This window comes from Pristis pectinata, chromosome 4, assembly GCF_009764475.1.
Source record: "Pristis pectinata isolate sPriPec2 chromosome 4, sPriPec2.1.pri, whole genome shotgun sequence".
In the NCBI taxonomy this organism is placed as follows: domain Eukaryota; kingdom Metazoa; phylum Chordata; class Chondrichthyes; order Rhinopristiformes; family Pristidae; genus Pristis; species Pristis pectinata.
In genome coordinates this window covers 5727395-5738239 of record NC_067408.1, presented here as the reverse complement: position 1 = coordinate 5738239, position 10845 = coordinate 5727395, and the positions used below count along the sequence as shown (strand labels likewise).

Below are 10845 nucleotides of genomic sequence, written 5' to 3'. Positions count from 1 at the left end.
AAAAGCAAACTCAGATGAAGATAGAGGCCGAACAAAAGCTAACTCAGATGAAGATAGAGGCTGATCTAGCAATGAAGCAGATGGAATTGAAGAAGATGGAGCTGGATAACGAGGAGAAAAAGAGGCAGCATGAGTTACAAATGAAGCGTAGGAGTTCGGAATCTGATTCTGATGATGGTTTTTCAGCCAGCAGGGAGGTTCGATTAGTCCCTCCGTTTGAAGAAGATCAGGTTGATCAGTATTTCCAACATTTTGAAAAGGTTGCTGTGAGTTCAAACTGGCCAAGGAAAGGATGGGCTCTTATGGTACAGAGTGTGATTAAAGGTAAAGCTCAAAAAGCTTATTCTGCTTTGTCTGTTGAGGATGCAGCTGATTATACCAAGGTAAAACAAGCTATATTGAAGGCCTATGAATTGGTCCCTGAGGCTTATAGACAAAAATTCAGAGACTTGAGGAAATCTGCAGATCAGACTTATATGGAATTTGCCAATGGAAAGAGAATATGTTTTGAACGATGGTGCCTGGCTAAAAATGTAGATGGGGATTTTGATAAATTGACAGAATTGATACTGGTGGAAGACTTTAAAAGATGTGTTCCAGCTGAATTAACAACATATTTAAATGAAAAGGCAGTGGAAACTTTACAAGAAACTGCTAGGTTGGCAGATGATTATGCTTTAACCCATAAATCCAAATGGGGACAACCTAAAACCTTTCAAAAGAGTTACAAAGACAATCCAGGTAAACCGGAGATTAAATTGGGAGGTAATCAAAAAGGAAAGGATGAAAAGAAGCCAGGGCTGGAGAAACCTGTTGAGCGTACTTGTTATTACTGTAGGAAACCTGGCCACGTGATATCTAATTGTGCCCTTTTGAAGAAAAAGAAGGAAGCTGGGCCCAATGCTTGCTTTCAGGCAATTAAAAATCAAAAAGGTTTAGGAGATGCTGTTAAAGATCAGTCATTGCAAGAGGGAAAAGCGGAAAAGTTGGAGGAGGTGAGAAAAGAATTCCGTTCGTATGTATCAGAGGGTTTTGTTTCACTGAATAATGAGTCACCCCAGGTGCCAGTGAAAATTCTTAGAGATACTGGGGCTAGTCAATCTCTCTTGCTGGACAGTGTTTTAAATTTTGGTGAAGAAAGTGACACTGGTGAAGTAAATCTAGTACGAGGCGTTACAGGTGAGACCATGTCTGTCCCTTTTCACAGGGTGATTTTAAAGTCAAAGTTCGTAGAAGGACCAGTCGAGATAGGGATAAGACCTAGTTTGCCAGTGGAAGGAGTTTCTTTGTTATTGGGAAATGACCTTGCAAATGGAGAAAGTGATCCTGTGGTACGGTTAACAACCAAACCAAGGATTGATTAGTCTGAGGATAATTCAGATGTTTACCCATCATGTGCGGTGACTCGAGCTAGAGCTAAAGAATTAGCCAAGACAGACAGTCCTGTGCAGTCTGATGTGGTTCCTTGTGACAGTCCTAAACAGGAAGAAAATTTTGATGCCTTATCTGAGACTTTTCTGTCTTCACTGGAGGATCAACATCCTTACAGTGAGCCTGAATTTAAAGATTTGTCTTTGTCGAGGAAGGATTTTATGGTGGAACAGACAAAGGACCCTGAGTTGACAGAATTGAAAGAAAAAGCTCTCTCATGTGAGGAGATTGAAAAGGTGCCAACTGGATACTATGTCAAAAATGGAGTGTTAATGAGGAAATGGAGACCTCCTCATGTTCCTGTTACTGAGGAATGGGAAGTTATTCATCAGGTTGTTGTTCCAAAAGTTTATAGGGATGAGATTTTAAACCTGGCCCACAGTATGCCTTTGGGTGGTCATTTTGGGGTGAATAAAACTGTAGGGAAGATCTTGAAACAATTCTATTGGCCTGGTTTGAGAAAAGATGTGGTGATGTTTTGTCGAACCTGCCACACATGTCAGATGGTAGGTAAACCAAATCAAAAACCCCCTGTGGCTCCTTTGAAACCAATTCCTGCTTTTGGTGAACCCTTTTCGAAGGTGATTGTGGACTGTGTTGGTCCATTACCAAAGTCTAAGACTGGAAATCAGTATTTGTTAACCATCATGTGTGCCACTTCTAGATTTCCAGAGGCAATACCCCTTAGAAATATTAAGGCCAAGACGGTGTCAAAGGCTCTTGTAAAATTTTTTACCTTGTTTGGTTTGCCAAAAGAAATCCAATCTGATCAAGGTAGTAATTTTATGTCAAAAATTTTTCAACAAATAGTCTATGAGCTGGGAGCAAAGCAGATTGTATCATCTGCATATCACCCAGAATCTCAAGGAGCTCTGGAGAGATTTCATTCTACTCTCAAAAATATGATGAAGACTTATTGCTTTGAAAACACAAAGGATTGGGACGAAGGTATCCATTTACTTTTGTTTGCCGTTAGAGAATCGATCCAGGAGTCAATAGGATTTAGTCCGTTTGAGCTTGTGTTTGGACATAGGGTGAGAGGACCTTTGGAGTTGTTAAGAGAGCAATGGGTTAATGAGGAAGTTCACTTGAGTCTGTTGGACTATGTCCAAAAATTTAAAACTCGGTTGGAGAGAGTCTGCCAGCTAGCGAGAGAGAATCTGAAAACAAGCCAGATAAGAATGAAGACATATTTTGATAGACGTGCTCGGCCTAGGACATTCGCAGTGGGGCAAAAGGTGTTGGTATTTTTCCCTAGCCAAAATAATCCCTTGCAAGCTCGTTTTTCTGGACCCTATGTTATTGAATCTCGAGTGACTGATCTAACATATATAATCAAAACACCAGATAGACGCAAGAAAACACAACTCTGTCATGTAAACATGCTAAAACCTTATTATGAGAGGGATTCAGTTGTGGCCTTGGTGGATGGTGAAAAGGTTGTTTCTAGAATGCCTGATGTTGATGTTGAGGAAGGCCAATTTAGACCAAATATTGTTCCATCGAAACTGAAAAACCAAAATATCCTGGAGAACCTTGAAACGAAGTTGGACCATTTACAAGTTTCACAAAAACAACAGATGAGAGAATTAATTTTAAAATTTAAAAATCTGTTCCCAGATGTTCCAAACAGAACATCAATAATTACCCATGATGTTGATGTTGGGGATGCAAAACCAATCAAACAACACCCATATCGAATGAATGTGGAAAAAAGTAAACTTGTTGATCAGGAAATAAAATACATGTTGGAAAATGATATTATTAGACATTCTACTTCAAATTGGAGTTCGCCCTGTGTTATTGTACCTAAACCTGATGGAACTGTTAGATTTTGCACAGATTACAGGAAAGTGAATGCTGTAACAAAGTCAGATGCTTACCCTATTCCTAGGGTGGATGATTGCATAGACAGAGTGGGAAAGGCAAAATTTCTTACAAAGATTGACCTATTAAAAGGGTACTGGTGTGTTCCATTAACAGATAGAGGAAGGGAGATTTCAGCCTTTGTAACCCCTTCTGGATTGTATGAATACAATGTTTTGCCATTTGGAATGAAAAATGCTCCGGCAACATTTCAAAGAATGATTAATTCAGTGATTCATACAGATGCCTACATTGACGACTTAGTGACTGGGAATGATACTTGGGAAGATCACATCTCTGCGTTAGAAAGGTTGTTTGAAAGACTTTCCAAGGCTAACCTTACAGTTAACTTGGCTAAAAGTGAATTTGGCCATGCCACTGTGACGTATCTTGGTTATGTTGTAGGTCAAGGCAAGCAAGCTCCTGTTCAGGCAAAAGTTCAAGCAATATCTGAGTTCCCTATTCCCACAGGTACGAGGACTGTTAGAAGATTTTTGGGAATGGTTGGATATTATCGAAAATTTTGTAAAAATTTTGCTGATATTGCTCTTCCCCTAACTAATCTTCAGAAGAAGGGAGTAAAGTTTGTTTGGACAGATTCTTGTCAAGAAGCATTTGAGAAGCTGAAAGCCATTTTATGCTACCATCCTGTGCTCAGAACACCTGACTTTGAAAAGCCATTTTCATTAGCAGTAGATGCCAGTGATGAAGCTGCAGGAGCTGTGTTGTTGCAGAAGGATGACCTTGATGATATTGACCATCCTGTAGCTTACTTTTCAAAGAAATTTAATGAGCATCAAAAGAATTATTCCACCATAGAGAAAGAATTACTGTCGCTTGTTTTAGCCTTGCAACATTTCAGTGTATATGTTTGCACCGCTCAGCAACCATTGACTGTGTATACAGATCATAACCCATTGGTGTTTCTGAGCCGAGTCAAAAACAAGAACAGAAGGCTGTTAAACTGGAGTTTAATTTTGCAAGAGTTTGATCTCATGATAACTCACATTAAAGGCAAAGATAATGTGATTGCTGATTGTCTTTCCCGATGTTAAATGGGAAACATGTATCTGTACTAATCTGATAGTCTGTAGTTGTGTAGCATGATAATTATTAACATTACTAACTCTATGCGCGGTTAAAATTTTCTTGGGAAAATTTTTTTTTTAGGTGGGAGGTGTTACGGACTCAGTGAAAGTCCCTTTAAGATAGAGAGTGTGTGTGTATGTGTGTGTGGGGCGTGCTTACGTCAATAGAAGATAAAGGACGTAATGACGTTGTTGAAGAAGTCAGAAGAAGAAGAAAGAGAGAGAGAGAAGGGAGAGAGACATCAGCCTGCTTGTTTTTCTCTATCGATGGATGAGAAACAATAACTGTGTTTACCACTGAAATCCATGTATGAAAGTTGGAAGTAATCCGGTGGAGTTCACTTTGTTGCTGACCTGTAGAAGGAAACAGGTATTTGTGTGTGGACGACCACGGTTCGGATGCTTTTCGGGGTGAGGAAGTCACTACCGAGTAAACACTGAAGTGTCGTTTGGGTTCCATCGTGGAACATTTGGATTTCGTATGTACTCTCTCTATGTTTTTCTACATCTACATCTTATCTTCAGACAACGGTGGTTGTTGAAGAAGCCCTTGCTCATGTTTCACCTTATGGCTTGCGGAACTGAACTTTAAGAACCATTCAGGAACTGGGAGTTTTGGACTTTGTCACACACACACACGAAGAGTTTAGTTTTGGGGTTAACGTTCGAGGTTTAACATTCTTGAATTCTAACATACTAACATTTTTACTTTTATTTTACGTATTATCAATAGTAGTGATTAATAAAATAGTTTTTAACACTGAATCATGCTCAGTGTGTTTCTTTTGTTGCTGGTTTGTGACAATTCCAACTGCTTCATTGCTAGATCAGCCTCTATCTTCATCCGAGTTATCTCTCGTTCAGTCTCTAATTTCTTTTGTTCGGCCTCTAATCTCTTTTGATCTCGTTCAGCCTCTAATTACTTTTTTTCTTGTTCAGCCTCTATCTTTAACTGGGTTTGCTCTCGTTCAGCCTCTATCTTTGCCAGCTGCACCTGTGCCTCAGAAATTGCTATTTCACTGCCAGGAAACTGTTTTAACACTTCCTTCTCAAACACCTTCTTTTCCACATAATGGCCAGCTATCAGTCTCTGAATATCTGCCTTTCTCATAGACTGCTTTGTAGCAATCTTTATCAGATCATCCTTTTTCGCCACCTCCAATCCCTTTTGGGTTGGTGACTCCAAAAATGCCTTAATATCCATTGCTGCTGGTTTCCACACACACAAGCCAATTAAAAAGAATTTATCAGACCTCCCTCAAAAATCTTTGGATAGAATCCCGAACAAATCTCGTCAGTCTGGGGAACGATCCCAGACGACACTCGTTAATCTTTGGATTGGATCCCGGATGAGCCCCCAATTTTGTCATGAACCAGCAACAAAAGAAACACACTGAGCATGATACAGTGTTAAAAACTATTTTATTAATCACTACTTACGATAATACGTAAAATAAAAGTAAAAATGTTAGTACGTTAGAATTCAAAAATGTTAAACCTTGAACGTTAACCCCAAAACTAAACTCTTCATGTGTGTGTGTGTGTGGCAAAGTCCCAAACTCCAAGTTCCGGAATGGTTCTTAAAGTTCAGTTCCGCAAGCCATAAGGTGAAACACGAGCAAGGGCTTCTTCAACAACCACCTTTGTCTGAAGATAAGACGTAGATGTAGAGAAACATAGAGACAGTAAATACAAAATCCAAATGTTCCACGATGGAACCCAAACGACACTTAAGTGTTTACTCCGTAGTGATTTCCTCACCCCGAAAAGCATCCGAATCGTGGTCGTCCACACACAAATACCTGTTTCCTTCTGCAGGTCAGCAACAAAGTGAACTCCACCGGATTACTTCCAACTTCCATACATGGATTTCAGTGGTAGACACAGTTATTGCTTCTCATCCGTTGATAGAGAAATCCAGCAGGCTGGTGTCTCTCTCCCTTCTCTCTCTCTCTTCTTCTGACTTCTACAACGTCATTACGTCCTTTATCTTCTATTGACGTAAGCACTCCACACACACAAATACACACACACACTCTATCTTAAAGGGACTTTCACTGAGTCCGTAACAAAGTAAAATAAAAGCTCCATGTCACCCCAGTTGTAACAATTCATCCTCCATTCCCCCAATTGCAGTGACAACTTCAGTGGTATTCCCTTTGTTCTGTCCATCCCTCCTTTCCTTCCTCTGCTTTTTCAACTGTAATTTTTTTTCTCTTTTTATCAGTTCTGACCAACGTTCCGGAATCTGAAAAGAAAATAACTGTTGTTTTATTTCCACGGGTGCAGCCTGACATGCTGAGTGTTTGCAGCATATATTGCTTTTATTTGGGATCCAGCATCTGCGTTTTTTTCCTATTTTTCTTCTATGAATTCTCAGCAACTCATGTGCAATACCATATTGCGTCAACGATTCGTTTGATTTCAATTTTCAAATATTAATTCTTCAAGCACACAACAGCGTCCAAGCGCCAAGAACCTTTGCGCAGCAACCATTTGTGTACGTCATTCAGTTCGAGCAGGAGGATTCTCATCAGAGTTAATAAACACCACTCTCAGATGGTTACATTCCAGTTGCTGGAAGTTTTGACCATTACAACAGCTGCATTCCTCATTATCCGAAAGCCTAACGAATTGTACGAAGGGAATACTTTATTAAATAATTCACTCACAACGATTCAGTTATCTGACCGCAAAAAAAAACTGGGCATTCCTTGCTGTTACCCATCCTTAAATTTTAGCATTGGGCTGGAGAAGCGGGAGCGCCATGTGGCTTCAAGAAAAGAAAATCACTATTCGCTGATTCTGGAGACAGACATAGCGAGTAATGATGCAGTTCTGGCACAGGGACCACACGGCCAGTACCAGGATAACGTAAAGTTTCCTCCATTGCAGGTCTAAGATTAAACGTTTCGTGCACATCTCCACGTTTGAAACAATAACTGGGAGAACTATACTCTTGGGTAATATTTCTGTCCTGTTTACACTTGATTGCGATCAATAGAACGATGAACACAAGAAAGACAATGGAAGTGCAACTGAAAATGACTATTAGATAAAGATTGAGATCAGAAAAATATTCCGGATTCTTCACTAAGTTACTACTTTCCGTGACTCTTTCTGTGCTATTCTGCAAAAATATAATGTCAATTGTAACTGTGCTGGAGAGGCTTGGCTGCCCATTGTCCTTCACCAAGATGACCAAAGTTTGTGTGGTGGGATCCGACTCCAAGATATTGCGCGCTGTTCTGATTTCACCAGAATGTTGCCCAACGTTAAACAGTCTGGGGTCGGTAGCTTTCACCATCTGATAAGAGAGCCGCGCGTTCTGACCAGAATCTGCGTCAGTTGCAATTATCTTGGTGACTAAGTACACTTGGCCCGCCGATTGGGGCACAATTTCCACTGCTGCTGATCCACTCTGTGATGCAGGTGAAACAATTACCGGAACGTTGTCATTTTGATCCAATATGATCACATTCACTGTAGCGCTGCTGCTCAGCGGGGGCACTCCAGCGTCACGGGCTTGAATATGGATCTGGAAGGTTTTGAGTTCCTCATAGTCAAAAGATCGCAGCGCGTAAATGGTCCCGTTCACTGAGTTGATACTGAGGTAAGTGGACACAGGCAAGTGATTGTTCATAAAGGAGTACGAAACATAGGAATTCTGGTCCAGATCAGGATCAGACGCAGTTACTGTGAAAATAGAAGCGCCAGGAGCGTTATTTTCAGTCACATATATGTTGTAGGAGGGTTCAGAAAACCGTGGGGCGTTGTCGTTTACATCAGTAATTGCAATCTGGATGGTTTTATTTGTTGACAGCGAAGGCGACCCCAAATCCCAGGCTGAAACAGTTATGTTATACTCCGAAACCGCTTCACGGTCCAGTGTTTCACTGGTAATTAATTTATAATAGTTCGATGATGTCTGTAGCCTAAAGGGGACGTTCTTTGGTATCTGGCAGCGCAGTTGACCGTTCTCTCCAAAATCACGATCGATAATATTAATCAAGGTGATGAATGTTCCCGGTAGAGCATTTTCTGCTATTTTGTTCGTACCTGTTGACACTCTTATCGCTGGTGCGTTGTCGTTCACATCAATTACCTTGATCAGCACTTTAGAGTGTCCTGTAAATGCAGGTAAACCGTGATCAACAGCTTGAATATCGAGTGAGTAGCTGTTTGCTTCCTCAAAATCCAGCGGCCCTTCAACGCGAATCTCGCCAGTATCTGGGACTAAACTGAACAAGTCATGCACTCTACGCAAGGTAATATCACTAAACGAGTACGTTAGCTCAGCGTTCAGCCCTTCGTCCAAATCATTTGCTTTAACTTTCATCACTAAGGTACCTTCTGGTGCGTTTTCACTTATACTGCCCCTGTAAACATCATGCTCGAATACCGGGGGATTATCATTGGTGTCCAGTACCGTAATGAGAATATGAGCTGTTCCGGATCTCTGAGGGATCCCACCATCAGTGGCCGTCAGCAACAGCTGAAAGGATGACTGTAGCTCTCGGTCCAAAGATTTCTCCAACAACAACTCGGCAATTATAATACCATCCTCGGTTCTCCGTGTTATTAGACTAAAGTATTCACTGGAACTGAGTGCGTAGGCGGCGACAGTATTTATTCCAATGTCGGGATCTTCCGCGCTCTCGAGACGGAAGCGTACCCCCGGTGTAATCGCTTCGGGCATCTGCAAGACAATGCTGGTCTCCCGGAAGGTAGGTGAATTGTCATTTACATCAAGAATCTCCATTTCCCCGCGATACACTTCCAACGGATTTTCCACTATTATTTCCAAAGGTATAGTACACATATCTGCCTGTCCACAAATATGTTCCCTGTCGATTCTTCCACGAATAGACAAAAGCCCATTATCCAAACCGACCTTCATGTAACGTCCTCCGTCATCAGAGCTCAGTCGAAATTTACGAGCTGACAACTGCGGTACATTCAGTCCCAAATCTTCAGCGATATTCCCAACAAATGCTCCTTGCTCCATTTCCTCGGGAATAGAATAACGAATGTGTCCGGTGATTAGATCGGGTGCACACACGAGAAACATGCAAGCAATTACATTGAAAGCAACCCTCGGTGGGTACGCCATTATTCCGCATTCGATTAATTTCGAAAACCAGGCCTCTGCTCGATTAATCCGTAAGGTTGTTCTTTGCACAAAATATAAATTCACAGATTTGTTTTAAAAATACGGCTTCTAAACACAGACGATTTATTTTCTTCAGCTTGACTCCACGATATAAACGCAGGCACTGCTTGTCTCTCTCGTCGACTCTGCTATTTTTATGGATGTGGGAGGGGCAATGGATCCATCTGTGCACTTCAGCTTCTCATTGGTAGATAGCGACACAACCAGTTTTTTTCAACAATTACAGCTACAGTACTTAAAGCTGAGCCGTTCTCCTAAATATTTAATGGTGTGCAACCATAAAATGTAGTTATTGATTAAATGGACGATTCAATCTTGTTTACAGCACTTAACATTGAAAGTCATGACACCCACGCTTGGAGGGCGTTTTGACCTAACGGCCCACCAATTCCCTCAGAGAGCAATTAGGGATAAACAGGTGGAATGAATCGTATCCATTGTATAATATGGGGGGAAAATGTCTGCTTACAATGTTACGCAAGTTGGAGCCTACAATCGCAGTTAAGGGTAGTAACAAACTAACTTCTATATAAAAGTTCCTTTCTTTGAGAGCTGCAGTTTATTATTCACTGACAAAAAAAGTTCTCAAGCAAGAGTAATCTCTTTAACGATCGAAGGAGATATTCCTGAGAATTTCAGTGTTACTTCCCAGATGTTGGAATTCGAGAACATACACTTTTGATGTCACCAACTGATAAAGCAATTTCGTGTTTTACATGAGTAGTTAAAATAAGGTTTCTTGGAGAAATAGAATCGCCGTGTCCAGCAGTGTAAAATATAATGTTACCAATCGACAACGGAAAGCTTTAGTCACTGTGATTCAAAGAATATTTAAAGAATGAAAACTTCATTTTCTTGTTTCGGATATTTTTTTTCTTGGTAAATTTGCCCATCTTAGTATGGCGTATTTAGGGTGTTTCTTCACTGTTTGCGCTCGGTGTCAACCAAGAGATTCACAAGATCATAAGACAAAGGAGCAGAAGTGGGCCATTCGGCCCATCGAGTCTGCTCCGCCACTACACCATGAGCTAACCTATTCTCCCATATCGCCCCAATTCCCGGCCTTTTCCCCATATCCCTTGATACCCTGACGAATTAGATACCTATCAATCTCCTCCTTAAACGCCCCCAATGATCAGGTCTCCATCCCTGTATGTGGCAACGAATTCCATAAATCCACGACCCTCTGGCTAAAGAAATTTCTCTTCACCTCTGTCTTAAATGGGTACCCTCTAATTCTAAGACTGTGCCCTCTTGCCCTGGACTCACCCACCAAGGGAAACAATT

The 10845-nt window shown here is 41.0% G+C and overlaps 1 protein-coding gene across 1 annotated transcript; it reads right to left on the bottom strand.

The window, feature by feature from the left end:
- Positions 1 to 6455: 6455 nt before the first annotated feature.
- Positions 6456 to 9558, bottom strand: LOC127569091 (protocadherin gamma-C5-like). Its single transcript, XM_052013426.1, has one exon. The coding sequence runs from the start codon at positions 9496 to 9498 to the stop codon at positions 7123 to 7125; it is 2376 nt and encodes a 791-aa protein (XP_051869386.1). The 5' UTR covers positions 9499 to 9558; the 3' UTR covers positions 6456 to 7122.
- Positions 9559 to 10845: the final 1287 nt, after the last annotated feature.